Source organism: Colletotrichum lupini, chromosome 5, assembly GCF_023278565.1.
Source record: "Colletotrichum lupini chromosome 5, complete sequence".
NCBI lineage: Eukaryota > Fungi > Ascomycota > Sordariomycetes > Glomerellales > Glomerellaceae > Colletotrichum > Colletotrichum lupini.
In genome coordinates this window covers 2,456,625-2,484,372 of record NC_064678.1, presented here as the reverse complement: position 1 = coordinate 2,484,372, position 27,748 = coordinate 2,456,625, and the positions used below count along the sequence as shown (strand labels likewise).

Here is a 27,748-nt window from a genome sequence, read left to right as displayed (position 1 = left end):
CTCGAAGCGTGTCTAGAAACGTCTGGGAAATCAGTTCATAATTACTAGTTGAACAGAGTTGACTCCTTCCGTTGAGACTTTGGCTCACGTGCTTGACGGCCTGTTGGCCCATACGTACAGGAAGGTTGGTTTTATGTTTGCTATTTGGTTGCTTCACTGCCAATGGGCCGCTAGCGGATAAGTATACGTTAGCTTTCACCAAGACGACCCTACCACGATTGTCAATTGGAGGTATTCTGTGGTATAAGGCGAAGCTCGTTACCACTCGGTACGGCTGAGACATCCTATACGTTACAGTGAGTAAAGTATCCAGGAAAACAAATATGACTTCTTCAAAACAGCCGTCACGTACGCCTGTTGCATACCAAACGAGATTTCTGCGAAAAGTGAACTGGAATCGCAGTCTGAATCAGATGCGGGATAGTGGGAAGAGCTGGAAAACCCCCGTCGTTCATCAAAGTCGGGGGAACGTTGAGTGACAACTTGATGGATGTTGAACTAGCTGTTTTTTGGCCTTAGATCATCTACAAGAATGGACAGGTATTGGCCACCATGCTGAACGATGGCAATGAGGTTTGTGGACTCGCTCCTTCCATATTAGGTACCTTAAGGTAGTTGAAGATGTGTCTCATCTGGTGCCTCCAAGTTCCGTGGGAGGGAAACAACCTCTGCCACGTGATCCGCCCAGAAGGAGCTGTTGTGGGGCTCCTACCTGAGGTGGTAAACCGTACGTTAAGGTAGGTAGGTACCTACGAATACAAATAAGTAGCGACGGATGGATACCTTAAGGCACAAGCATGCAAATATGCACTATTTCAAAAAGGGTTAGCCTGTCTCCCCTTGCCGCGTTCTGGCTTGAGCCTCTCAAACCCGTCTCTCGCGCCTCCTGCCTCTGGGACTGTATTTTCGAGAGAGGAAAAAACCACCACCTACCCTAGGTAACGAGGCTGGTCATCTGCATCGGGCGTACACCATTGCATTACCCGTCCGTTACAAATCGAACCGGCATCGCTTTGCGCAGTCGGTCTTCCAATCTCGCGCCTGGCCTTGTTTCTCTTTTCATGCCCCAACCGAGCTGAAGAGGCAAACTCGCCTGTGCCCTGCGTCGTGATTGTTAATCATCATCATTGTGGGAACCCGACTCCTACCGCGACTCGCCGCTTCTTGCCCGTCGAACACTGCCTCGGAACTCGATCGCTCGCAGACTTGAGTACCAGACGCACCACTGCAGATAACCACAAGGCCGACTGCTGCTCACTCAACCTGTTTCTTGTCTGGCATCCGTCATCGCACACGCAGGTGCCAACGTCTCCGAGATGGCCGACTACGATGACTACGACTACGACGGGTACGTCGAAGAAGACGATACCAGCATCACGCCCGAAGACTGCTGGACCGTCATCTCTTCCTTCTTCGAGTCGAAGGGTTTGGTTTCTCAGCAAGTCGACTCCTTCGACGAATTCACCTCTTCAACCGTCCAAGAGCTCATCGACGAGTACTCCCAAATCACCCTAGACCAGCCGAATCCTATGTCAGACAGCGACAAGGTCATCGCCCTCCGTCGGTACGAAGTCAAATTTGGCACTGTCATGGTATCTCGTCCATCCATCACCGAAGCTGATGGTAAAGTTACGACATTACTTCCCTACGAATGCCGCGACCGCAACCTCACTTACGCCAGTCCCCTCTATGTTAAGATCACCAAGAAGGTCTCGATTGCGGTAGAGAAACCGGTTCCGCTGAATGAGCTCGATGAGGAACAGCAGGACGAACTTGCAAATACTGGCGAGCACCCTACCAAGTTGGAGTGGGAAGAGGAGGAGAGCGGCGAGGATTATGGCGCCGACAAAAACAAGTCAGACGACATGAAGGACATGATTTTCATCGGTCGCATGCCCATTATGGTCAAGTCTAAGATTTGCCACTTGAGTAGCGAGCAGGAGGATGACTTGTTCATGCTAAACGAGTGTCCTTACGATCAGGGAGGCTACTTCATCATCAACGGTAGTGAAAAGGTCCTCATTGCTCAAGAGCGATCGGCCGCCAACATTGTCCAAGTCTTCAAGAAGGCCCAGCCGAGTCCATACTCTTACACAGCTGAAATCCGCAGCGCTCTCGAGAAGGGCTCTCGACTCATTTCATCTATGATGCTGAAGCTGTACAGCAAGGGCGACGCGGCAAAGGGCGGGTACGGTCAGACTATCCACTGCAGTCTGCCCTATGTCAAGGCTGATCTGCCAATCGCCATCGTTTTCCGAGCTCTGGGTGTGGTATCCGACGAGGATATCCTCAATCATATTTGCTATGATCGAAATGATAGCCAGATGCTCGAGATGTTGCGGCCATGCATCGAGGAAGCTTTCTGTATCCAGGACAGAGAGGTTGCCCTTGACTTTATCGGCAAGCGTGGCAGCAACCACAACATTCCCAGAGAGAAGCGTGTGAGAACTGCTAAAGACATTCTTCAAAAAGAAACTCTGCCGCATATCTCCCAGAGCGAAGGCAGTGAGACAAGAAAGGCGTTCTTTTTGGGATACATGGTTCACAAGCTGCTCCAATGCGCCTTAGGTCGGCGCGATACCGACGATCGTGATCACTTTGGCAAAAAGCGCCTTGATCTCGCCGGCCCCCTTCTCGCCAAGCTGTTCCGCAACATCGTCCGCCGCATGAACCAGGAGTTATCTGGCCATCTCAAGCGCTGTGTCGAGTCTAACAGGCAATTCAGTCTCACTCTCGGTGTGAAGCCGCAGACTCTTTCAAATGGATTGAAGTACTCGTTGGCGACTGGCAATTGGGGAGATCAGAAGAAGGCCGCGAGCTCGACGGCTGGCGTGTCTCAGGTATTGAACCGCTATACTTTTGCGTCTACGCTATCCCATCTTCGTCGCACAAATACGCCCATTGGTCGTGACGGCAAGCTGGCAAAGCCCCGGCAACTTCACAACACGCACTGGGGTTTGGTTTGCCCGGCTGAGACGCCGGAAGGCCAAGCATGTGGTCTCGTCAAGAACTTGTCTCTCATGTGTTATGTCAGTGTCGGTACACCCGCCGAACCCATTATCGACTACATGATCCAGCGAGGCATGGAGGTTCTTGAGGAGTACGAGCCACTGAGGTATCCCAACGCCACCAAGGTCTTCCTGAATGGTGTCTGGGTTGGCGTGCACCAAGACCCAAGAATTTTGGTTCCTGATGTTCAGGGCACTCGTCGGCGAAACGTTATTTCCCACGAAGTGTCGCTCGTCCGTGATATCCGAGACCGCGAGTTCAAGATCTTTTCCGACGCCGGCAGAGTCATGAGACCTGTTTTCGTTGTAGAGCAAGGTACCAACGGCATAGTAGCTCAGGGATCGCTCGTGCTGCAAAAGGCAACGGTCAACGAAATGCGCGAGCAACAGGAGAACCCTCCAGATAACCCGGCTGACAAGATTACTTGGGAGTCCCTTGCCCACAGCGGTGTTATAGAATATCTCGATGCTGAGGAAGAAGAGACAGCCATGATTTGCATGACGCCCGAGGATCTGGAAATCTACAGATTGCAGAAGCAAGGTCAAGTGGTTGAGGACAATACCGATGGCCCCAATAGCCGTCTGAAGACCAAGATTAATCCCACAACACACATGTACACTCACTGCGAAATCCACCCCAGCATGCTGTTAGGAATTTGCGCCAGCATCATTCCCTTCCCCGATCACAACCAGGTATGCCATTCCCCGTTTTCGTTTGACAAGCAAGCACTGATTGAATGCCTTTCATAGTCACCTCGTAATACCTACCAGTCCGCCATGGGCAAGCAAGCCATGGGCTTCTTCTTGACAAACTACTCACGCAGAATGGACACGATGGCCAATATTCTCTACTACCCTCAAAAACCGCTTGCCACCACGCGGTCCATGGAATTCCTCAAGTTCAGAGAGCTTCCAGCCGGACAGAACGCCGTCGTCGCTATTGCCTGTTACTCTGGTTACAATCAGGAAGATTCCGTGATCATGAATCAGAGCAGCATCGATCGTGGCCTGTTCAGGAGTCTATTCTTCAGGTCGTACACTGACTGCGAGAAGCGCGTGGGTATCAATCTTGTTGAGCAGTTTGAGAAACCGTTCAGAAGCGATACCTTACGTTTGAAGCATGGCACCTACGACAAGCTCGATGATGATGGCATCGTAGCACCGGGAGTTCGTGTCTCGGGTGAAGATATCATTATCGGAAAGACGTCGCCTATAAGCCCGGACAACGCTGAGATGGGCCAGCGAACGGTGCAGCATGTCAAGCGCGACGCCTCCACCCCACTCAGAAGTACGGAAAACGGTATTGTAGACCAGGTCATCGTGACGACCAACCAAGACGGCCTCCGTTACGTCAAGGTCCGCGTCAGAACAACCAAGATTCCACAGATTGGTGATAAATTTGCCTCACGTCACGGCCAGAAGGGTACCATTGGTGTCACTTATCGGCAAGAAGATATGCCCTTTACGGGCGAGGGCATCACACCAGACATCATCATCAATCCTCACGCAATTCCGTCTCGTATGACCATTGCCCACTTGATCGAGTGTTTACTCAGCAAAGTCTCGACGTTAAAGGGAATGGAGGGCGACGCCACCCCTTTCACAGATGTGACAGTCGACTCAGTCTCGCAGCTCCTCCGAGATCAAGGATATCAATCGAGAGGATTCGAGATCATGTACAATGGCCACACTGGCAGGAAGCTGCGAGCCCAGGTCTTCTTTGGACCGACTTACTACCAGCGTCTGCGCCACATGGTGGACGACAAGATTCACGCTCGTGCGCGTGGACCTGTTCAGATCATGACCAGGCAACCTGTGGAGGGTCGTGCTCGTGATGGAGGTCTTCGTTTCGGAGAGATGGAGCGTGATTGCATGATTGCTCATGGCGCCGCATCTTTCCTCAAGGAGAGACTTTTCGAGGTCTCGGATGCTTTCCGAGTTCATGTTTGCGAAATTTGTGGCCTGATGACGCCTATCGCGTAAGTTTCTCCTAGTCTACTATTTCACGCGGAGCAGTACTAACTTGATACCAGAAACCTCTCGAAGCAATCGTTCGAGTGTCGGCCGTGCAAAAACAAGACGAAGATTGCACAAATCCACATTCCTTACGCAGCTAAGCTTCTGTTCCAGGAGCTGCAGTCAATGAACATCGCCGCCCGCATGTTTACCAACAGGTCCGGAGTCTCCATCCGATAAAGAGACTAGCTGCGGAATGGGATGTTTGGAAAATAGGTTGCTGAGCCTTGGGTCATGGAGGTGGCCTGCAAGATGAGAACGGCTGAGCAGGCAGGCAGGCAGGCAGGGAGTATTGGGAGGTGATTGGTTGTATTTGGCGTCTTCGAGGCTGGGGAACTATATTCTGGCCACCCTATCCACTCGCATCTTGGGGCGAGCCATAGAAAAATTGGCAGATGTTGCCTCCATGTGTCTTGTATCAATGACATGTACCATTAAATCAATGATTAAGAAACAAGCCCAAAGCCTTGGGCGTTGTGCAGTAATGTTTCCTCCGTCTCAGTTCGGGTAGACTATTCGGCTTCGTACCCAAGTGAAGGTGAGGTAGCATCTGCTTCTTCTGCCCCTTCCTTCCTTCCTGGGTATTATTCACGCGAATCTTGCTAATATGTATGCGCGAGCGATGCCGCAGTAGTAGCCTTTCCTACGTGACATTGCAACATTTTGGCGATTACTTTCCCTTAATCGCGATGCAATGCCCCTGTTTAGTGTCATGCCATCTCTTCAGCTGTTTCTATCCTCGACAGTGAGAGGAACCCGCGCGTACTATTCATCGTTTCCCACGCCCTCCTCTCATCCTCATATTATACAAATGCACCGTGATTCTTATTTCCGTCGATCCGGCCCTGTCTTCATGTTGCCTAGTTGCTGGGTACAGACGAGACAGACCATTGGCTACAGATTATGTTTGTATGCCACTTGCGCTGGGTTGTGAGGGCGCCGTTGCATCTCTGACGGTCTGCTCACGCTTGTAGTCCTCCTCGAGGGCGCGCTGCATGTCGAAGTCGAGTTGGCGTTCTCGTTTGATACGCTGCTGTTCGATGTCGCGTACCACTCCCTGATGCATGGCCTAGGCACTCTCATTTAGATACAGATTCCTATGGGAGCATCGGTAATCCAAGGTGGTACATGCCTCTTTTTCAAACTTTTGTTGGAAATGGACAATGACAATGGTGCTGGCGGCGAACAGCGATGTCGCGGCCAGCGTAAGCTTCGATGCCCTGGACATGGTTGGAAGACGATGTTTGAACGTGCGGGTGACGTGTGGAAGCGAACGCTTGAACAGAGGGTTATCAAAACTCCGGTGATGTTGGTGGTTCGATTTCGGTGTTTGAATCTCTCCCCGTGAGCGACAGCATCCGCCGCGTTGGTGTCGGTTAACTCGGTTCTCGATTCGACAGCGGGTATCCTTTAAATAGGGGCCAATAAACGTCGTTGCGTACCTGCTAGTCTCAATATATCTACCGCAAGTTAGGTTCACGCAATTGTCGTCTTCAACAACTGTATTGCAGAGCACCCTCAACGCCTCAAGTCCCAGGAGCAGATGTCTAGTTACACTTTACGTAGCATCTTAAGGTAGTGCATATATGCCTGATGTGGGTGCCTCACCTATGTCTGTCAGCGCCCCGCTAGCTCCTTTACCCCACTAAGGTACCTTACCAGGTAGAGAGACATGGGAGCTTGAGTTGGAGGGTTGAGGTTGGAGGTACAGTGCTAGAGACGGCGCGGTTGTGCACTGTGACCTTCCTTGGCACCTACCTGGGTAGGTACCTCGCCTTACGTTCGCTCCGTAACCAGCGCACCCCAGCTTTCCTCGTCGCCTCCTGTTACTTGTGATTGTTGACAACTACCTTACTTACGGCTATCAACACATCTCCTGCATTCGCTCCTTGTGATATCAATCGGCCAGCAGTCTCAAATCGCGCAATCACCCTACGTTGCTTTCCCCGCTAGCTACACCTGCAACAATACTACACAATGGTGAGGACGTGCGACGCGGACAGCAACGTCATCCATCAACTTGCAGCAAGCTGATTTGGCATTCTACAGTCGGCTCAGAACTCAGCTGGTATCCAGACCCTCCTGGACGTATGTGCCCTCCGTCGCGACACTCCTTGTCAAATTGTCACTCACCTAAGCGATGCAGGCAGAGAGGGAAGCTTCCAAGATTGTCCAAAAAGGTATGCCCAGGGGTACATGTTGAAGTAACTGGTTGACTAATGAATGAACCCTACCTAGCCCGCGAGTGTAGGTTTCGAGGCCGATCAATACTGCTGCGACTATGACATACTCACGCAATATCGAAATAGTCCGTACGAAGCGGGTGAAGGAAGCCCGAGACGAGGCCAAGAAGGAAATCGAGGCGTACCGCAACTCTAAGGAGGACGAGTTCAAGAAGTTCGAATCTGAGGTATATCTGTCGTGGATTCCGACACCGCTCCGACACCATCTCGGTGCTGACAATCCTCTAGCACTCCCAAGGAAATAAAGCAGCCGAGGATGAGGCGAACAAGGAGGCAGAAGGAAAGATCAAGGAGATCCAGGGGGCCGGAAAGAAGAGCCAGGACAAGGTCGTAGCTGATCTCCTGAAGGCCGTGTTCGAGGTGAAGCCTGTCGCGCCGACTGCCGCATGAGCCATTATCAGCATTCTTCATAGCATCAAAGCACACTGGTAACGAGTGCATCGGACACGCTATGCGCAGCATACGAATAGAAATGAAGCCAGCACTTTTGTCCCGGGTGAGAAGAGGATGACGAGGACGCGTTCACAAATTGCCGATGATGCGCGAAGCCAGGACAACAGACTGAAGCGCGAGTTGTTTGCGCGGTATGACCGGAACTTTGGAGAATCGCACCTACATAGATCGGGTAGCTGTGGTAAAATTGTACTTTGCTAGCCAGTCCTCCCCTTCTACTTCTCCCTCTCCTCCTCCTTCTTCTTCTTCTTCTTCTTCTTCTTCTTCTTCTTCTTCTTCTTCTTTGTCTTCTTATGTCTAAACTAAAAAGTCCATGAGAGTGGTGAGCATATCGGAGAGATCTTTGTGCTCGGGCTTTTCCAGGGTGAGGTCAGATCGGTATTCTTCCAACGTCGCTTTGATGGCTGATAGACCCTTCCCATCAGCGGCCAGGAGCTTCTGCACCTTCCTCCTAGCCCCAGCATCTTCAGCTATGAGCCAGGCCAAGACAACATCGATATTCCAGAAGCTGTGGAGACCTTCCTCAATCCTCTTCATGAACCACTCGCCTTCCGAGAGCTCAATCTCCTCAGCGCTCATGCCAATTTGCTCTTGACGAATCTTTTCCTGTTGCGCATCCAACATGGAACTATACCTCTTCCGACACTCGTAGAGCCGACCCAGCTTTTCGTAGTCCTTCTCCACGAATTTGGCCAATGTCCTGATTCGCTCGGCAGAGTCAGCAGGCAAGAATCGTAGCAAGGACCTGAATACATCAAATAGGCTTTCTGTCATCTGCCTCTGAGTTTTGCTCGTCTTCTTGAAAATGGAGAAGAGCACTTTCAGCCCGCCAGCGTCTACTAATTTTCGGCATAGCTGCCCGCTCATATCCTCGTCAACGCTGTGTACAAGTAGACGCATTGCCGGCTGCTTGCTCATCTTGGCCTCCTTGAGCATGATCAGGCATAATTCGACGCCCTCGGCTTCGAGGAACTTGGCCTTGCCTTCTGGCTCATCCACAATGCAGACGAGAGCGTTGAAGAGGTTCTCCATATACTCTTCCTCCTCGCCCCCCTTCTCAGGGTCACGTTTGCGATACGCAGAGACCAGCTGGAGTAAAACCTCGACCGCATCCATCTCGGCGAGTGTCCGTCTTGTTGCTGGCGATGCGTTCGCAATAATGTCGAGAATTTCCGTAGCATATTGCTTGTTTTGGGACACGGGTGTTTCTTGGCGCTGTGCCCTGTCAAGTAGCCATTTGACCAGCGTTGTGTTCTGTCCCACCTTTTCAGCATTCGCCGTTTTGGAGAGCAGGCTTTCAACGACTCCAAGAGCATGATATATACCACCACGGTCAGACTCGTCCTCTTCGTTCAGACGCGAGAAGTTGGACACTAGCAAGCCAATGAGGTCTGCAGTCAATAACCCATCCACTAGAGTATCCCAATCCTGATCCGCTGCATTGACGTCTTCGTCAATAAGCTCGCCAATAATTTCCACCGCATCAATCGCAATATCTGTGTTGTCATGGGCCAACAAGCCGACGAGGCTCTCGACGCATCCCAACTTTGCGAATTGGGGATATAACTCGGGGTGCTCGGACAGGATCGAGAGGTCTTTGATGACAGCGTCGAGATCGGCCTCGCTCTCAATAAACTTGTGTGGCTCGTCGGCAAACCTTGCGCGCAGCTCAGCATTTCGCGTGATGCGCTTCTCAAAGTTTAGTGCCGTTTTTCGTACCCAGCCAGCATCGATCTTTTCAGGGGCGGATGATTCCTCGCCATGGCCGTCTACGAAGTCGAGGATCTCAGACTCCTGCTTTGTAATACCTCCGCCAAAGAATCGACCCTCGTCGTCATCGTCTGGCGGCATTTCTGGGCCATAGTCTTCGTCTTCGCCATCTTCAGGTGGGTTTTGCGGACCGGCAGTGAAATCGCTATCGTCTCCTTCCGCGTCTACTGTGCTGGCATGTCGACTGATGGCGTCAGCTGCGCTCAGTTTGGCTGACTTGTATATTTCATCTGTATATCTATTACTTCGCGTTCGCTGTTGGGCAGCAATGGAGGCAGGTACTAACTGGGATCTCGCACAACATCAAGCTTCCTTTTCGCAGTACTGCCGGACTTTAGAGTGCCTAGTAAGTAAGGCTGTGATCGGGAGACTTATGGTGCGACTCACCTTGAACAACTCGTTCACATCCGCCATTTCCTTTGAGTGATTCCGGAAAGACTCTGGGTGACTAGTAGGTAAGTTGCGTTGTGCCGTAGGTGAATTTGCAGCAACGGTAAAAGGCTTGTGCTTGGGATGGTCAAGGAGCTTTTAGACGCGATGCTGCCCGGTATCGTCGCGCCAGGCCCAGCGTGCTAAGGTACCTAGCTTAATCCGAGGTACCTTCAAAGTACGTATGTCCATCAAGGTACGTATGTAAGTAAGTCGGCACGTTGGGTGGCACGGGGTGGATTGAGCCAAGGCCACTTGGGGGGAAGTACCTACCTTACCTATGTATGTACACTGTAGCTGTAGCCCGATAGGTATCCGTAAGCTAGCTCAAAGCACCTATGCAAATATGCACACATAGAAGCTCAAGTGAAGCGTGCCTACCCTGTGTGTCACGGCGGCTGATTTGCTGTTTCCAGTATTGTCGCTACGCTTAGACTTGCCTACTCCGGTCATAGAGTTGGTTGCTTTTGTTACTGTGAATCAGTCATTTGCATGGACTGTCCAGCATAGAGCTTCTAGAATCTAGGGAACACAATTGCGCATCTGCAGCAAACCTTCCAAATATCGCCATGCCGCCGACACTCGTGCTCATCCGCCATGCCCAGGCGCTGCACAATGTTGATGATGAGTCTTCCAGCCAGCTTCATAGTCGCGAGTCAATCTAACACCATACTACAGGACTGGAACATTCATGACCCTGATCTATCTTCTCTTGGCTTGAGCCAATGTCAGGAACTAAAGGAAAATCTCTCCGAGCGTTTCGCCGACGAGACTGAGGCAATCATTATCGTCAGCCCCATGAGACGCACAATCCAGACAGCCCTTCTCTCCTTAGATTGGCTGATTAAGAAAGGGGTGCCAATTCAAGCCGACGCTCGATGGCAAGGTAATAAGCCGTACCACCTCCTGCAATTCGGGGTGACCCTCCGAGACTTTCTGAGGCCATATCACTGACTTTAGTGTAGAAAACTCTGCGAAGCCATGCGACACGGGCAGCACTATCGCAGATTTGAAGGTCGAATTTCCAGGTGTTGACTTTTCCACTGTAGATCCCATCTACCCCAACAAAACACCCCCTGCTGGTGCCCAGTATGCTTTCAACAGAGAAGCCATACTCGGCCGAGGTCAATCAGGCCTGCAGAGCATTTTTGAACGCAAAGAGAAGCTTGTCTTTGTTGTCTCCCACTCTGGGTTCCTTCGCGCCGGCGTGACGGGTTATTGGTTCTTCAACGCCGACTATAGAATTTTCGAGTTTGAAAGGAGCGGAGCGCCAGGCAAGCCTTTCCAACTTCAACAAGCTGATTCAACCCTAAGTGGCGGTCTCGGCAAGTCGAGGACGGAACCCGTAGTCATCGGCTCGGAATTGGCGCCAGCCTCGGAGACCACCCCATAAGCCTAGCATTTGAAGCACGAGAAGTCAAATAGCGATTATGGCATCTGCCAAAAGATCCGAGTAAAGGGAGCACTCCAGGTATGCATCGCAGCGGTCTCAATCACACGACATGAATAGGAGAACTGGGGCTCTTCGCGGGTTGACACCGTCATGGATCAGAGCGGACACTGTTCATGCCTGAGGTGACCATAGGGGCTGGGATATGGCAATAGTCTCGACATCTTCTCCCAGTGGCCTAGCTTTTCTAGATCAAAGGGTCCAATTAAGCTTGGATATGGTTGTTATTATACCAAGTTTCCCTGTCTTCATACACATACACGGGCCCCGTGGGGTCCTTTTTTTCTCTTCAACTTTTGTACAAACATATGCCATATTCGACAAGCCGGCCGAGCCCAACCCAACCTATTATTGGCGCGCTCACCTGGAGAGGAAGCTCTGGAAAGCAGACTGATCAATGACAACGTTGCCGACGGCGCGAAGTCGCTTACGGCCGGCCTTTTGCTTCTCCAACAATTTCTTCCGGCGCGTAATATCGGAAGCATGAAGCTTTGCGAGCACATCTTTTCGGAACGGCTTAATAGTCTCGCGTGCAACAATCTTCCTGCCCGCCACCGCCTGGATAACGACCTCTGCAAAGCGTCATGTCAGAAGATGCTGCCGTAATGCCTGTGCGTCATATAGAGAACTCACCAAACATCTGCCGATCAACGTGGTTCTTGAATTTAGTGACCCACTGCCTGCCGAGGCGCTCTGCCTGTGAGTTATGGATGACACGACAAATGGCATCCACAGGCTGTTTATTGACAAGGAGCTGCAGCTTCGTGAGCTGGCTCGCTCGCCAGCCAGAGTCTTCATAATCAAGTGTTGCGTATCCCTTTCTGCTCTGACCGTTAGAACAAAAGTCCAAAACGATGGAAGGAAGACAAACCTACGTTGCTCCTTTAAGTTTACCAAACAGATCATCGACGAGTTGAGCTGCAGGGATATCGTATTTGAGGATAACCTGCGTGGCATGAAAGAATTCAAAGCTCTTTTGCTCGCCACGTACGCTCTCGCAGAGCTCGATGACACGGCCGAGGTACTCCTCTGGAAGAGTCATAGTAGCAGTAAGGAATCTAACAAAGGTAAGGTTAGCCGCAGGGCAGACAGAAATCAGACAAGACTTCAGCTTACGGTTCTAAGACAGTTGCACCACGCATCCGGTGCTCCTCCTGGCTGGGGAAGTCAGCCGGGTTCTGATAGATCGTCTCGGTCCCATCAGCCCATTCCACTTTAGTCGGCACAGTCGGGTCCGTGATGATGATGCTGGCGCCATGTTCCTGTTTCAACCTATCCTGGAATACAGAGCAGTGTAAGCTGCCTAGAAAGCCTAGTCGCCAGCCTGCCCCTAATGCCTCGGAATAGTCCTTCTGCAGGGTCACGCTCCTGTCATTCAGAACAAGCTGGCTAATGCTGTCTGCCAGGCGTGTATAGTCGCCCTGATCGGTGGGAAAGGCCGCGACGAAGACCATTGGCTTTGGTTCCTCAAAACCCGGGTATGCCTGGACAATGTCCTCCGATCCGACGGTGGTGAAGGTGTCACCGAGTTTGGCGTCCTGAATGCGCTTCATACCAGGATTGAAGTAGATGTAGCCTACCTGTCCAGCACGAAGGACACTTTGTGGGACAGCATTGGGGTACTGTATCCCGACCTCGCCGACGGTGTATTTGTGGCCAGTGGCGAATGAGATGAGATTGTCGCCAGCCTTGACCTGGCCATCAAAGACGCGTACAAGCAGGATCACGCCCCTGAAATTATCGTACCACGAATCTACCAACAGGATGCGCAGAGGTTTCGAAACATCGCCGACAGGATGCGGGATCTTCTCTACAACGGCGGGAAGGATGTTGGCCACATGCTTGCCAGTCTTGGCTGATACAAGGACAGCCGTGGAAGGCTCCAACTCGAAAGACGTATGCATCTGCTCGAGGACCCTCGGTACATCGGCGGAGGGCATATCGATTTTATTGACAACAGGAATCAGAGCAAGGTCCTGGGCGAATGCAAGATGAAAATTCGAGACAGTTTGGGCCTGAATGCCCTGACTAGCATCGACTAGCAGCAGAGCACCACCGCAACTGGCGTACGATCGCGTAACTTCGGCTCGAAAGTCGACATGACCAGGAGTGTCAACGAGATGCAGTAGGTAGTCGTCGCCTTTGTAATTGTATATCATGGTGCAAGTTTGTGCCTTGACAGTAATGCCCCGTTCACGTTCGACATCTAATTTATCCTGCGAAATGACAGGAAGCCATTAGCTTTACACCCTCCTCAATGTGCAGCTATACGGTCAGACACGAACTCACGAGAATCTGCTTATTGGCGTCACTGGCAGATATCGTACCGGTGATCTCCAGAAGGCGGTCGCTGAGCGTACTCTTGCCGTGGTCGATATGGGCCACGATACAAAAGTTACGGTATCGTTCAATCGGAATCGAAAGTATTCGCTCCTCGAGTGCAGAGCGTGACGGAGCCGCAGGCTTAGCAAAGGTCGATGTCCCGCAGTGAAAGAATCTCCTATGATCGAAGCCACTCCATCTCATCGTCTTCCACTGCCATGACCGTTGCGCAGGAATGTTGCCTTGCAAGGAGATACGCGCCGTCTTGCTTGACGGGGGAAATCGTGGCAATCGGCGTGGAATACCGACCAATTGGTCCCGCGTACAGCGCACGCTCGTCGCTAAGGGGCCGCGCATCAAGGTGTGTTCCTCTGCATCGAGCAGATCCAAGCTCGGGGTTCGAATGTTCCAAGGGCGAGGGTGTGATGGATGTCTTCAGTAGTTGGCTTGGGGCGTTCAACACACTGAACTATGGCTACCTTATTTTCTCACCAGGTACCAGGACAGCTGACAGGGACTACCTAAGCAAGACAAGCCTAAGCACGCTAGGCACACGGTCTTTGGAGCACTCGTGGATACCTAGGGAACCTTACGGTGCCCCAGTACGTTAACTTCCGTCTATCACCAGGTCTGATGTATTTCGTAGGTACCTAGGAATCAGCCGCTGGGACTCTCTTAGCGGCCTGTGAACCTCAGGTAGGTAGGTATCTTAAAATTAGCTCGTGCGGGTCTATACGGGCATGACAGACACCACAGGCAGCCCTTGGTTTGGGTATGGTATACCGTAATGCTGAACCGGCAAATCGGTACTTAGTTGGTTCCTGACGAGCGGTGGCTCGGCCGCCCGCCTCTGGTACCACACCCGTAGGCGACGGAGCCAGCTCCCGGAGCCGGCTAACATTATCATGCCCATGCCTGACGATAACTGAAATTAGAAGCTCACCTTGCGACGACAACAAAATTTCACGTGAAAGTCGAGTACATCCCGTTAATGTTGGAAACATTGAGGTATCTCTTGGAATCTGGAAACTTCGATTCCAGCACCAGCAAGCAGGCTCCGCAAAGGCAATCATTCGCTAGCCCATCCCGCTTCAGCTTCTATCATAATATCAGACCTTCTTAACCCAGTTGTGGCTCTTGATTGAAAACGAATCCCTTGGCAGCCCGTTCAGCTGCCCTTTAGTACTCTAGCATCATGCCTCCGTAGCTTTCTTGCCATTCCACACGGACACTTCGTACCTCTTGGCTCATGCTTCGTTACCTCACTTAGTTGAGAACCCACTCGCTTCCCCTCTTGATGAATTTATCCAAGAGGAGGCTCAGGTCAGACAACACAAAACGACAGATGAAGAAGCCAAAAAATTCTGCCGCATGTCTTGTGCACAGCTCTAGGCCAACCTGTGTCTTGTCGGCATGCCGAAGGCCTGGATCTTCAACCTGGCGCGCGATTTGGTCTGCATCAGAATGTCAGTCAGAGGGAACACCTGGCAACAGCTATTGGTCACTTTACCAATCGTTTGAGCAGCGTCAAACAATCGAGCCAGCGACCCCATATAGTTCGCATTCGGCCCTGAAAATTGTGCGTTGCTCGGATCCCTTCTAGAGGGGCGACTTCTTGGGTGTTCCGTCATGGGCAACGTTTCTAGGCCTGGAGATTCCTTGCCGCTCTCTACCCCATTTCCCTTGGCGTTAAAAGAGTTGTTTAAACCCGCTGCCGAATTCTTGGACCGCAGTCTCCGCCATGAGAAGGATGAGGACTTTCCCGACACACTGGCTGAACGTGGCACGCTAATTGCGGCTTCAAGCTCTGCTGAGTTCGAAGCATCTCGAAACAACATGCTGGAGTTCTGCACACCCACATCTGTGCCCAATTTCCGTGTCAGCCCGACTTGCACTTGTTCGAGAATGCCCTCCAAAGCCTGCATCTCTTCGAGAACGGCATCCGCATCACATGTGTCGACTCGCGCAAGCTTTAATAGCGCAGCTGTCAGGTAGTCGCATGTTGCCACTTTATCCTCCAGGTTTCGAATTTTGACGCCTTTCACCTTCCATACATCGCGTGGAACAAACAACTTATTGCTGAGATATCCTCCGCGAGGGTGTGCAAGCGTCTGATAAAGACAGCGCATTAACCAAAATGGCCTCAACATGTAGTCTGTTGGGCACGGCTCTAGGGGAATTGGGGCATCTGGCTGAAGTGTGTTTGGAGACCCAGGGCTCTGTGGTGAATGTAGGCTATCGTCAAACAAGTAAAGACCCCCCACAGAGCTTGGTGTGAATTTCTCTTTGAAAGCAGCAGCCAACGGTGTCGGTAAGGTCGGCATCGCCGGATGCCTGCCGTTAATGCCAAAAGCAGTACTTAATGGGGTGCCAGGAGACATGTCAGACGTATCGTCCAGGTTCGATAGAGACATGTTCCGGTTCTTCATGCTTCTTAAGCTTGAGGAAGAGAAGTTCTTTCTTAACGTAGGTCGGAATGAAGGCGACCCAGAGTGGCTGCCCGTAAAGTCTTCACTGTCCCGACTTCTTGAGTGGCCAAGGGGAGGTGTAGGAGGCACTGGTTGGGTCGGACTGATGCCTTCAGGCGGCGAATATGGCCGAGCCATTGAGCCATCCGCATCGGTATCAGGAGGCCCGTTGATATCAAGGTGTTCGAAATCTACCCCCTGTATTTCACTTGACGCTTGGGCAACACTGTATCGTCGACCAGCATCGGTATACTTTGCAAGCTTCGTAGTTTCAATCTTCAGTTGCTTGGGATTTTGTCCTGACATCCGCCTGCTTCGTACACTTTGCCCAGGGCCTGGCGATGGCGTTGCCCCTGATAAAGGCTTTTTACCAGGCAATTCTGGCAAAGCTTGTGCTGGTGGCGGAACTGCAGGGCCTCCGACACTTGGAAAGTTATTTGTGGTGATGGGCTCGATAAGAGAGGAGAAAACATCACCACCTACGGCATCGGTTGGAGTAACGGATGCCTGCCAGGACGACTGGACCAAATCACTTGAGCCCGAAGTCCTAGCTGCAGCCTGATGAGAGGCTAAGTTAAAGGCGAAGTCGTCAACCGAGTAGTCTCGAGTGATCTCGTCGAGAATGCGCTCCTCTTCGTCTGATGATCCGTCATCGAAAAAGCCTTCACGGACGACATCTTCGTCGGACTGCTGGTCCATTTGACTTCGCGCAAGCCGCTCTCTCTCATTGGCTTGTGCAATAGCTTCTCTCTCCGTTTGGCGGACCCGCTCTTTGGCCAGCTCAACCTTTCTCAAGGCTTTCGCTACAATCGGATCATCCGATCCTTGAGTTTCTGGATCAGAAAAGCCCATCGGCTCATACCCATCGTCGTAGGCTGCTTCGACTGCAGCGTCTAACGCCGCGTCAAACTCTGCTTCCGTAGCGCCACTCGGAGCCCGTATGTGCTTGCGCCTTATAACTGCAGATGACGACCTGGAATGAACAGAGGACGCTGTGGAGCCTCCAGACTCATCAATGGGGTCCAACCATGAATTGGACTCTCTGCTTGAGTCCCTGACATGTCGAGAACTCTGGCTAGTCCGTCTTGCTGATAGGGAGAAATCGGATCTGATGGGTCCATCGGGACTACCTTGGCCGTCAGGCTTGGGTGACGGGATGCGTCTAGGTGAGAGTGGCGGTGGCATGTAGGCGTCGTCTGTGGGTATTTGGAAGATGAGTTGATCGTCTGATGCACGATCCCGAAGCGGAGATCGTGAGAAGGAGGACTGTAAGGGATACTGCTCCGGCAACCTTGCAGAAGTACTCCTTTGTCGATCCCCCAGACCATGCATTCGTGAAATGGCCAGACTAGAACCACTGTAGCTGGCTGCTTGTTGATTTCCCTCCCTCAATATCCTGGCCAGTGTCGCAGTCTCTAACCCATCCGTATCCTCCAAATCTTCATCGTCGTCGTCGAACTGTAAGGTAGGATTCAAGCGCAGGCCGAGGCTTTCAGGTCTAGCCGGCAGTGCTTTGCCTTCCGTAACTTGCCGCACCGGAACCATCTGATCCAATTCTTCAATGCGACTGGTGTATGTTCGACGCTTGATCTGGTTAGCTTTGGTTTCGGCCGGTTAGAACATGACACCGTGAAACTCACGATCGCCTCCAACTTTCGTCTGTCCTCCTCGGTGGATGTCCTAGCAAGCACTTGGTGTAGCAGCTCACATGCCTCCGCATATGAATGCCTCGCACCCTCAAAGTTCTGCGCGTTGTCTAGCTGAACTGCCGTATTCGCCTTTTGTAAAGCTCGTGAGAGCATGGCCTTTTGCGATGGCGGCCGATTTCCCCTTTCCTTGCCCCGCGAGGACCCAGTGGTGTCGGTACTCCCCTTGGCGGCCTGCGACCAATTCCGGGAGTGACCCTTCGTCTCGTAGGCCTCCCCATTGCGTTCGGATGGCATTGCTGCGCGAGAAGACTGCTGTCGACGCTGTTCAATTGATCCTCTCCGCCCCGGGCCGGAGAATGCATCCCAGGTTCGGTTTTGGTCGGTAAGGAGGTCAGTCTCGAGCGCACGGGAGGCTCCCGTTGGCGCTCGCAAGCCGTTTCCTTGTGTTGCAAGCTTGTTGGTTGCGGACGAGTTGTGGTTATGGGATGTGAATAGGGCGAAATGACCTTCGTTGTGCGTCAATCCAGATGGTGAATAGGCGCGCAACTTGCTTCCGCCGTTACTTTCCCAAAGGCCGTCGCTAGAGTTGGATCGTCGTCGGTGTCTCGGGAGCCTTTGACTTGGCTGACTAGGCGCCGATATGCTGTTAGTTGCGGATAGTGCAGACGCATCAATGCTCACGCGGCGTGCATGAGAGTTGACGGCGCGATTGTCCTGGGTCGACGCTTGGCTTGATGTTGTCGAGGCAGACCAGCGATTGAGGTTTCTCGCACCGTCACTCGAAAGGCCTGCGCTGCTCGCACGCGAGTGGGCGGTGGAGGGCCGGAGATGCGAAGACACTTCGTAGTGCAACGGCGAGTTTGAGTCAAAATCTTCAGGGATCACGGCATCAGGCTTTCTTGACGGACAGTGAGTTGTAGGCTGTTGCGGGGGCGGTAGAAGAGACGATGTTCGTGGAAGTGGTGACGGCGTTTTGCGCGAAAAGGTCGTGCTTGTGTCAAGACGAGAACCAAGCGAAGATGAGACTGGAGCCTGCGGTCGGTCGGAGCGTGTGCCGATCGGGTAGCGGGGGGCAGCCAGGTGATTTGAAGACGGCGACGAGGGGAAGGACCTGGAGAGTCTGTGCTGCTTCTGATAAGACGGCTGTTGTTGCTGTCGATGGTGGTCTTGCTGGTATTGCGGTGAATCCGATTGATGTAATTGATGGGTCTGGAGGGTCTGCTCGCGGTGGTATAGCGATGCTGACAGCGACTGCGACAATCCTGAGTTCGAAAAGGTAGCCGAGCTGATGGTTTTGGGTGAGGGCATCCTGTGCACCTGCAGGTGTGTGTAGTGAGGACCTACTCGATACGCTTGGAGTCTGGTAAGAGGACTTCGAGTTGGTCGACCGGAGCGCGCCCTCTACCGCACCCACGGCATTGAATGTGTTACGGCTACACGTAGTACCGCTTCATTCCAGGAGGGTGGGTGCTCGGTCGTTTGTCGTCGCCGACAGCCTGGTTGAGCATGGGTATCTCCAGTGGAAGGTATGAGAGAATGGCGTAAATGCCTCGAGGAGAGAATGATTGGTACGGACTACCTCACAAAAAGCACGGATATCCGTACCAAGGGACAAGGTTCCAGGAAAAGGGGTAAGTGATGGTCACTCGCTCCATGTAATGCACGCTTCTTGGCTTATCTCTCACTGGTACTAGATTAGTGGCTTCGCCTATATTGCAGGGTAGCCCTTTCAGGGAGTGATTAGTGCGGCGCCACTGCCAAAACGGGCGCGCCAGCTATTAATTATTATTTATTCTAATAACTCGGCCTTTACTAGCTACTCGGGCAATTTTCAATATCTTTTGAATAATATTAGTATTTATTTTTATATTCTACTTTTACTAATTACTTAGGTACTTCTTAATATTGATTATTTATTTTGATATTCTACCTTTATTAGCTACTCGGGCGATCCTTAATATCGTTTATATAATATTAATATATAATATTAATAAATACTCTTATTATTTTAGTAAACTAGTTTTTTTTTATATTTTCTTTTTCCTTTTTAACTTTACTTTTTATAAAGTTTATAACTATAAATTATTAATAATAATATTAAGTACTTAACGCTACTATTTTATAAGCTTATATACTTAGCTAAGTTAGCTACTTTTCTAAGTATAATAACTTATAATAGTAGTATCGGAGATGCCCTCGTTACTATTATAAAGAATAATACTAACCTTTATTTATTTTTATATTCTACCTTTGCTAGCTACTCGGGCGATTCTCGATATCGTTTATACGGTATTAATATATAGTATCAATGGATACTCCCACTCTCTCGATAGACTATACTAACCTTTATAAATACTAATATTTATTATATATATATATTTATCGAGACAGTGAGAGTATCTATTAATACTGTGTATTAATACCGTATAATCGATATCGAGAATCGCCCGAGCAGCTAGCAAAGGTAGAAATAAAAAAACAAATATATATATATATTCGTTACCTCGTTTTTTTTATTAAAATTATAAAAGGATTAATATACTAGCATTATAAATTAATATACTAGCGTCGCTCTTATACTAATAATACTATTCTACTTTTTAATTAGTTTAAAAAAAAATATTAATATAATTAGATTTTACTAAATACTTGTAAAATATCCTAAGCCTTTATTTTTTTACTCCTTTTATACTTAAGTTATATTATTAAGCCTCAAAATTTAATTTATAATATTTATTTATAATAGCTTTTATAGTTAAAATTAAAAACGTTCCCTAAGGCTAATTTTAAAATAATGCCCTTATTAAGAAACTTCCCTTTCTATTTATTTTTTATTTCTACCTTTACTAGTTACTCAGGCGATTCTCGATATCGATTATATAATAGTAATATATAGTATTAATAGATACTTTTACTATCTTAATAGACTAATGTTTTTTAGATTTTTTACTTTTTTAACTTTCCCTTTTATAAAGTTTATAACTACGGATTATTAACGGCGATATTAAGCGCTTAACGCTACTACTTTATAAGCTTATTACGTACTTAGCTAAGTTAGCTACTTTTCTAAGTAATAATAGCTTATAATAATAGTATTAGAGATGCCCTCGTTACTATTGTTAAATAATATCGACCTTACGATATTTACCCTATTTTAACTTTACTTATATATATATATATTCGTTACCTCGTTTTTTTTATTAAAGTCAAAGACGCTACTTCCTTTACTATTCGTTATTATTATATTATTACTATTACTATTTAACTATTTATTTTAAGTATATTTTATTAAAATACTAAGACGTTATTAATAACTCGTCGACCCTTAGGGCTTTTTTAATAACTAGAAGTTATTTAATCCTATAAGTATTATACTAAACGACCCCGAGCTATAAAAAGACTGCCTTAAGAAATACTATATTAGTAATATTAACTTATAGAAAATAAATAAATATATTATAATAAGTATTACTTTTATTAGCGCCTTTTTAATATAATAAAGTATAAATAAGCCTAGACTTAATAATATAATTAAGAGCTTAAAAAGAGCGTAAGCGAGCGTATTAAATAAGAATATTAAGGAGAGGTTATTATTAAATAAGATAAAAAGAGAAAGTAAGGGGTAGTATTTAGTTATTAAGAAAGTAATTAATATATTATAGTAGCGGGGTTATTAGTATTTTAAGTTTAGTTAGTGTTAATAATTAGTAACGGCTATGGCCGGCTATAGTTAGTTATAAAGTTTTATTAAAATACGTAATAAAAATACTCGATATTAACCTTAATAGACTAGCTTATTTATAAAGGCGAAGATGGCCGCTAATAAGGCGGACCGGACCCTAAAGGGACTTCCCTTTTTATAAAAACGATTATTAATTAATTATAGCCTCTTATTATTATTTAGCTAATTATTATTATCTCCCTTTTTAAAAAATAGCTACCTTAGCGTTAGCTAATTTTATAAAATTGATAATTTTAAAACATAATACGACCTTATTACTAAGCTCTTAGTTAGTATATTATAAAATATATAACTTCTTATAAATAATTACTTTAATATAGAGCTTATATTATACTTTATTTATTATTTCTTTAAAAAAATAATAAAAACCTAGCGAACTACCCTCTTATAACTTTTTTCAAAATATAACCCCTCTCCCCTTAATAAATAATCTTAATAACCTTTTTATTTTATAATAAAGTAGATTAATAATATTCTTTAGCTTATTCAATAGGTTATTAAGATTAATTAATAGTTAATAATAATACTATTTTAATAATAAGAATATATTCGTTAATAATAATAAATATAAGGTCCCTAAGTTAATTTATTACCCTATTTATTTTTATTTATTTTAGTATTCTGCCTTTGCTAGCTGCTCGGGTGATTCTCGATATCCTTTACATAGTATTAATACACGGTATCAGTAGATACTCACACTGTCTCGGTAAACTACTATTTATTTTTATAACTATTTTTTATTTAAAATAAAGCGTTTTTTAAAATTATGCCCTCTTATTATATTCTAAATAACTAATCCTCCTCTCCTTTTATAACTAAAATCCTAAACTTATTAATTCTTAATAATTTAGAATAAACTTATAATACTTTTTTTAATTAAGTTAATAACTTTATAAAAACTAATAAATTTAATATTATAAAATAGAATATGTATAAAGCTCGAGGCTAAATTATTTAATATACTTTTTAATATAATTATTTTAATAAGCCTAGGCTTATATAAAGCGCTAATATTTAATAATATAAGTTTTATAAATATAGTTATAAATAATAAATTATTACTAAAGCTTAAGAGGAGAATAAGTAATTATTACGTTATTATTTAGACCCTTAGTATAATTAATATAATTATAACCCTAGCTTTAAAGCCTCTATATACCCTTTATATTATAAGCTTATTAAAGTAATTAAGGATATTATTAAAACTATAAGTTAATAAGTTAGGATTTAGGCTCGTAATATATATATTATTATTTAAGAGTAGTTCTTAGAGTCCTTATTTACTTAGCGAGATATTTATAATGCTAGGGCTCGTATAAACTAAAAAAAACTAGCTAAATACTCGCTAATTATAGCGTTAATTAAACCATTTAATAAGTAAAATATCTTATTTATTTTTATTTCTACTTTTACTAGCTACTCGGGCGATTCTCAATATTAGTTATATAGTATTAATACATAGTATTAGTAAATACTCTTACTATTTTATTAGACTATTTTTTTTAAAATTTCTTACTTTTTTCAACTTTACTTTTTATAAAGTTTATAATTATAGATTAATAGTAATATTAAGTACCTAACGCTACTATTTAATAAGCTTATTGCGTACTTAGCTAAGTTCCCTACCCTTTTAAATAACTATAGTTTATAATAGTAGTATTAGAGATACCCTCGTTACTATTATTAAAAATAATATTAATTTCATAATATCTACCCTAATACTCTTAACTTTAACTCGTATATATATATATATTTATTACCTCGTTTTTTTATTAAAATTAAAAAACGCTTCCCTTACTATTTATTACTATTACCCTATTATTATTATTATTAAATCGTCTACTTATTCTTAAATATATACTATTAAAATACCGAGACGCCTAGTTATTATTAATCCCTAGGACTTCTTTAATAACTAAAAGTTTCATTTGATAAGTATTATAGTAGAGGACCCCGAACTATAGTACGATTATTTAAAAAAATACGGATTAAATACTATTAATTTAAAAATTAAAAAGAGGTATATTAATATAACTATTACTTTAATTAGTACTTAGTTTATATAATATAATAGCTTTAAAATACTCAACTAACTTTAGAATATTATTAATACTCTAAAAATATAACGTAGGAGTAGAGTAAGAAGGATTAAAAAGGATAGTCTAGATTTATTAAATAGGGTAGAAAATAAGGGGTAGTTTTTGGCTATTTAGAGGGCGATTAATATATTACGGTAGTAGGGTTATTAATATTTTAAGTTTAGTTAGTATTAATAGTTAATAATAGCTATGCTAGCTATAGCTAGTTATAGCCGGCTATTATTAATTAATATAAAGTCTTATTAAAGTACGTAATAAAAACTTCATATTAACCTTAATAAACTAGCTTGCTCGTGAAGGCGAAGATGGCCCCTAATGAGGCGGGCCGGACCCTAAAGGAGTAAAATATCTTATATATAATAAAATAAGTAAACGACGAGCTAAACTACTTTGTTAGCCTTATTTAGACCTTTTTTACTATTTTTAAATATAAAAGTAATTCCCTAAAGTAATTAGTTTTAATAATACTTATAATACTAATTACTTTAAACTCCTTCTTTTTTAAGTTACTACGTAGACTTACTTTAGATCTATTTATAATATTATATTCGGCCTTCTTAATAATAAAAAATTAGAGGGTTTCCGGTTTTTCTTAATAAGTATTTACTAACTTATAAACTAATACTTAGTTTATTACCCTATTATTATTATTATAAATTATAATAAGCGACAGTAACGGCGAGGGAAGTAGCGTCTTCGACTTCGATAAAAGAAACGAGGTAACGAATATATATATATATACGAGTAAAGTTAAAAGTACTAGGGTAGATATCGTGAGGTTAATATTATTTAATAACGGTAACAAGGGCATCTCTAATACAACTATTATAAACTATTATACTTAAAAGGGTAGCTAACTTAGCTAGGTATGCGGGCTTATAAAATAGTAGCGTCGGGCGCCTAATATCGCTATTAATAATCCGTAGTAATGAACTTTATAAGAGGGAAAGTTAAGGAAAATTTTAAAAAAAATAGTTTAGTAAGATAGTAGGAGTATTTACTAATACTATATATTAATACTACATAAACGATATTAAGAATCGCCCGAGTAGCTAGTAAAGGTAGAATATAAAAATAAATAAATAAATTATAATAAATAAATAAAGGCTATATTAAACGAGTAGTTCCTAGATGTTTAGTAATAACTTTATATTTATTATATTAATTTTAATGTTATACTTAGGGCTAAATAGAAATAAGTTAAGGACCGTAATTATAGTAATAATAATAATAAGTTTAATAATAAAGGATATCAATTATTAATGTAAATAATAACTATAGTAAGTAATAAGGATAAGGCTTATATTAATATACTTATTAATAAGCCCCCTTTTTATATATATTATAAGGTTTTTATAATATAAAAGCTTATTTTTTTTATTAAAACTAAGTATATTTTTAAAAAAGCCTAAACTAAGCTCTATAAAAAGTTTAATAACTAATACTTAATTCTTTAATACTTTTATATAATATACTTATTTTAAGAGCATAATAGGCCCGTTATTTTATTTAAAAATATTAAAACTTTAATACTCGCGTTACTTCTAGTACTAAGTTAAATAATAATAATATTAAAAATTATCTTTTAAATAGTCTTAATTACTTATATTAGCTTAATAACGTTATATAAAATATAATTAATAATTAGGAACTATATTTTAATTAAGCTTATATAAAAAGTAGGGTACTTATAGGCTAGGAATATATAAATACTCGCTTTAAGTACTTAAATAAACTTTAAATAATACTTTTTTCAAGATATTTTATTTTAATTAGGATATAAGGCCGGCTTATAAAAAAAAATACTATTTCATAAGAGGCTATTTTTAGACCTCTTTAGATTTTATAATTTAGATTATATTATTTTAATTAAGTTAGGTATCTTATATTATTATAAAATTTACTTTAAAATATTAAATTTAGCTACTTTTTATAATAGATTCGGGATGCGGCCGGCGATAGGACGCCGATAACTTAGTAACCGGTATATGGATCGTATTATAAAAGAACTTTCTAAAAAGCAGAGCCCTTACGAAAGACTCTATAAGATTTAGTTTTATAATATACCTATACCTATATTATAGCCTCGCTAGTTAAGTGCTCATAGCTTAATCTCTTATACTTTTAATAAATAAGAAGTATACCCTTAGTAATATTTTTAAAAAACGTTTTTTTTAAATTTATATTACTAGATCTTTAATTTTAAAATTATTATATACTTCCGTAGTAAGCTAAAGAATATAGTATAGCCTATTTTATTATAACTAGCCTTATTTAAAAAAGGTTAGTTAGTTAATTAAGCTTATACTACTTATAGTAATTAAAATATAAATAATAAGAAGCGAGGCCGCTTATTTAAAAATAAAAATAAGTTAATACTAACTAAGCTTATAAAAAAAATAAGCTAGCTAAGTTAAAGCTAAATATCGAGCTTATTTTAGTAATAAATAAAGAGCTAATTTAGCGTTCTTAATAAGAGGAAAATAATAAGGAATTATATAAGTAAATAGCTAATATAGCTTAGTATTTAGAAAAAACGGAGTTAATAAGAAGTAATTTATTATAATAATAAATTATTATAATTATATTAAAAAAAGTAATTAAGTAAATATTATTATAATTTATTTTTTATATATTTTAAGTATATAGTAAAAAAAAGCCTTATTTATTTAAGATTCATAAAAGCTTATATTACTAACTAATTTAAGATTTATAAATCTTAAATAAGTAATATAGTAGTTCTAAATAAGTACGGAAGTTATAATAGTATTTTTATTTTTAAAAATCTTAAACTAAAGCTTAGGTTAAAGAGGATAATAAGAATAGTTATATTAATATAGTTACTCTTATTACTTTTATAAGGAGGTACTATTTTTTTAAATTAATAAAAAAGTAAAATAGTAACGTTAGTATAAGAGCGACGCTAGTATATTAATTTACGACGCCGGTATATTAATTCCTAATTAAAAATACTTCTTCTGTTATTATTTATTATTATAATAATATTTTTATTATTATTACGCTATTATTATTATTATTATTATTATTATTATTAAATATTTATTTTAAATATATACTATTAAAATACTAAGACGCTAACTTATCGATTTATAAGGAGACTTTAAGGGCTAGAAGTTTAATTTTATAAGTATTATACTAAAGGACCCCGAACTATAGTACGATTATTTTAAAAAATATAAATTAAATATTATTAACTTAAAAATCGGAAATATTAATATAGCTATTACTATAATTAGTACTTAGCTTATATAATATAATAGCTTTAAAATACTTAACTAATTCCTAGGTATTATTAATACTTTCAAATCGCTACGTAAGAGTAAATTAAAAAGGATTAAAAACAAGATTTAGTACTATTGGAAACGGTAAAAAGTAGGGGGTCGTTTTAAGCTATTTAGAAAATGATTAATATATTATAGCGGGGTTATTTTACTTAGTAACAGCTACGGCTAGTTATAATTAGTTATAAAGTTTTATTAAAATACGTAATAAAAACACTTAATATTAACCCTAATCCCCCCGATAGAGCAATCCGCCGGGGCCGTATTATATATTACGTATTAAAAAAAACTAAGTATAATACGCTCTATACCTAATTACTAACTAAAATGGCTCCCGACCTTCTCTTATATAATTCTAATTATTTAAAGAGCGAGCTATACTTATTTTAATATATATAAAACCTCTTAATACTAACTTATATAAGTAACTAAATCTTATATTATTATTACGGCTAGCTAGTCGTAGTAAGTATATTAATAAAAGTTAAGGCTACGAGTATTCAATAAATAGTATTATAGTCGTAAATAGCTTCCCTAAAGCTATATTTATGAATTATAAAGAAAATAAAGTTTTAGTAATTAATCATAGTCTTATTAAAACAGGTTCTTAATAAAAATAACTAAAAGTAATTATAAGATTTAATACTAAGTTAATTATTAAAAAAGCTATAAAAAGTCTATCCTTAAGCCTAGCTTAAGTTTATATTATATATAAATCTCGTTTTTAAATATATCTTTTATAATATTCTTATTTATTATTATCTAACTATTTACTAAATAGTCGTCCGTCCTATTTA

The 27,748-nt window shown here is 43.5% G+C and overlaps 8 protein-coding genes across 8 annotated transcripts; 3 read left to right on the top strand and 5 right to left on the bottom strand.

Annotated features, from left to right (window-relative positions):
• Window positions 1-1,316: 1,316 nt before the first annotated feature.
• Window positions 1,317-5,204, top strand: CLUP02_10125 (DNA-directed RNA polymerase II subunit RPB2; the record flags this gene model as incomplete). The annotated part of the gene is made up of 3 exons (XM_049289101.1): window positions 1,317-3,701; window positions 3,759-4,987; window positions 5,042-5,204. 3 exons carry the CDS (start codon window positions 1,317-1,319, stop codon window positions 5,202-5,204), a joined length of 3,777 nt encoding a protein of 1,258 aa, XP_049146245.1.
• Window positions 5,205-5,925: 721 nt separating this feature from the next.
• Window positions 5,926-6,252, bottom strand: CLUP02_10124 (uncharacterized protein; the record flags this gene model as incomplete). The annotated part of the gene is made up of 2 exons (XM_049289100.1): window positions 5,926-6,093; window positions 6,193-6,252. 2 exons carry the CDS (start codon window positions 6,250-6,252, stop codon window positions 5,926-5,928), a joined length of 228 nt encoding a protein of 75 aa, XP_049146244.1.
• A 749-nt stretch (window positions 6,253-7,001) lies between these two features.
• CLUP02_10123 (V-type ATPase) lies at window positions 7,002-7,657 on the top strand (the record flags this gene model as incomplete). The annotated part of the gene is made up of 5 exons (XM_049289099.1): window positions 7,002-7,031; window positions 7,074-7,112; window positions 7,171-7,204; window positions 7,334-7,434; window positions 7,496-7,657. The coding sequence occupies 5 exons, from the start codon at window positions 7,002-7,004 to the stop codon at window positions 7,655-7,657; spliced, it is 366 nt and encodes a 121-aa protein (XP_049146243.1).
• Window positions 7,658-8,017: 360 nt separating this feature from the next.
• CLUP02_10122 (uncharacterized protein) lies at window positions 8,018-9,904 on the bottom strand (the record flags this gene model as incomplete). Its single annotated transcript, XM_049289098.1, has 2 exons — window positions 8,018-9,706; window positions 9,878-9,904. The coding sequence occupies 2 exons, from the start codon at window positions 9,902-9,904 to the stop codon at window positions 8,018-8,020; spliced, it is 1,716 nt and encodes a 571-aa protein (XP_049146242.1).
• Window positions 9,905-10,534: 630 nt separating this feature from the next.
• CLUP02_10121 (phosphoglycerate mutase) lies at window positions 10,535-11,312 on the top strand (the record flags this gene model as incomplete). Its single annotated transcript, XM_049289097.1, has 2 exons — window positions 10,535-10,805; window positions 10,861-11,312. The coding sequence occupies 2 exons, from the start codon at window positions 10,535-10,537 to the stop codon at window positions 11,310-11,312; spliced, it is 723 nt and encodes a 240-aa protein (XP_049146241.1).
• A 417-nt stretch (window positions 11,313-11,729) lies between these two features.
• CLUP02_10120 (GTP-binding protein LepA) lies at window positions 11,730-14,048 on the bottom strand (the record flags this gene model as incomplete). Its single annotated transcript, XM_049289096.1, has 5 exons — window positions 11,730-11,941; window positions 12,003-12,190; window positions 12,245-12,427; window positions 12,486-13,585; window positions 13,659-14,048. 5 exons carry the CDS (start codon window positions 14,046-14,048, stop codon window positions 11,730-11,732), a joined length of 2,073 nt encoding a protein of 690 aa, XP_049146240.1.
• Window positions 14,049-14,957: 909 nt separating this feature from the next.
• CLUP02_10119 (MIT domain-containing protein) lies at window positions 14,958-19,463 on the bottom strand (the record flags this gene model as incomplete). Its single annotated transcript, XM_049289095.1, has 6 exons — window positions 14,958-15,145; window positions 15,202-17,743; window positions 17,800-19,117; window positions 19,153-19,209; window positions 19,246-19,383; window positions 19,414-19,463. 6 exons carry the CDS (start codon window positions 19,461-19,463, stop codon window positions 14,958-14,960), a joined length of 4,293 nt encoding a protein of 1,430 aa, XP_049146239.1.
• A 684-nt stretch (window positions 19,464-20,147) lies between these two features.
• CLUP02_10118 (uncharacterized protein) lies at window positions 20,148-20,285 on the bottom strand (the record flags this gene model as incomplete). Its single annotated transcript, XM_049289094.1, has 1 exon — window positions 20,148-20,285. A coding segment is annotated over one exon (138 nt), but the record flags the coding sequence as incomplete, so codon positions are not given.
• Between the last annotated feature and the right edge of the window lie 7,463 nt (window positions 20,286-27,748).